This window comes from Peromyscus leucopus, chromosome 10 (assembly GCF_004664715.2).
Source record: "Peromyscus leucopus breed LL Stock chromosome 10, UCI_PerLeu_2.1, whole genome shotgun sequence".
NCBI classification, from domain to species: Eukaryota; Metazoa; Chordata; class Mammalia; order Rodentia; family Cricetidae; genus Peromyscus; species Peromyscus leucopus.
Genome location: NC_051071.1, coordinates 12,444,787 through 12,446,099, shown reverse-complemented (window position 1 = coordinate 12,446,099; position 1,313 = coordinate 12,444,787). Strand labels below are relative to the sequence as shown.

Genomic DNA, 1,313 nt, shown 5'->3' with positions numbered 1-1,313 from the left:
TGTGAGGGAACTCCAGGAGTCAACAGTGACCTACTGCACCGTCACCTGGGTCTTGCATCTGTCTTCAACGTGAGAAACATCTGGGGTTAAGCCACTCGGCCTGCAGGATTTGTGACAGGCCCAGCCAACTGAGACAAGGCAAGCGGCCTCCCACAGTCAGGGGCAGGTGGCAGAGGGTTAACAGAGAGCTCTCTTGGGCTAACCTACCGTGAGAAGGACAGAAGCATGACCTTGGTGCTTGCTGTCTCGAGTGGAGATGGACATCCTCAAGGCCCTCACTGTGTGACTTTAAGTCCTTAGCTGAATACAGGGAGGAGGACATAAAACCCTGGGAAGCGGCCTGGCCCTCCTCTGGGAAGCCGAGTCTCTTCCAAAAGGAAGTTCTTAGACTATGGAGTGGTCTAAGAGGAACTAAAAATATGAAAAACTAAAGTCAGGCATAGTGGCGCACGCCTTTAATCCCAGCACTCAGGAGGCAGAGGCAGGCAGATCTCTGAGTTCCAGGCCAGCCTGGGCTACATAAGTGAGTTCCAGGACAGCCAGGGCTACAGAGACCTTGTGCCAAGTCCAAGAACCACACCACACACAACCAATCTCGAAAATGTCACAAAAATGGCATCAAGTAACCCAGGTTACAAAGATAAGAATCTCTTAAGGGGGTCGACGGCAAGTTCCTGAGGAACGCGGGCTTTGCGAAGAAGCACATCAGGAAAGGCCTGAAGAAGACGCAGGCCAGCGGCGCGAAGGTGGTGAGTGCGTGTGCAGAGGCCATCAAGACCCTTGTGAAGCCCAAGACGCCAAAGGACCCCAGCCGCAAGCTCAGCCATCCTGCTTCCATCGCTCACCCCAAGCTTGGGAAGTGGATTCGAATCTACGTGGCCAAGGGTCATAGGCTCTCCCAACCAAAACTCAAGGCTCAGACCAAGGCAGAGGCCTCAGCTCCAGCTCAGGCTCCCAAAGGTGCCCAGGCCCTAGTGAAGGCACCATAGAAAAGGTTTCTGTCTGCCAATGTGGAGACAGATGGACTGGTGTGACAAACGTACACACTATTTACAGATGATCAGTGCCCTGTGCTGATTACAAAAAAACTTGAGACAAGATCTGTTAAAAGGAAAAAATTAAGAAGAGGAAAGTTATTTCTGTATGTGTACGTGTGTGTGTGTGTATATACGTGTGTGTGTGTGTGTGTGTGTGTGTGAGAGAGAGAGAGAGAGAGAGAGACAGACAGACAGACAGACAGACAGAGAGAGATTTAAGAGCAAATTCTCAGAGATCCATATGACACAAGAGTCCTCTTTCCTCTCTCCCTCCTT

General features: G+C 51.2%; 1 protein-coding gene across 1 annotated transcript; it reads left to right on the top strand.

Moving 5' to 3' along the window:
• Positions 1–256: 256 nt before the first annotated feature.
• Positions 257–993, top strand: LOC119088677 (60S ribosomal protein L29-like). Its single transcript, XM_037209319.1, is given in 2 exon segments — positions 257–280; positions 567–993. Coding segments are annotated over 2 exon segments (447 nt in total). The 3' UTR covers positions 990–993.
• The last annotated feature ends 320 nt before the right edge of the window (positions 994–1,313 follow it).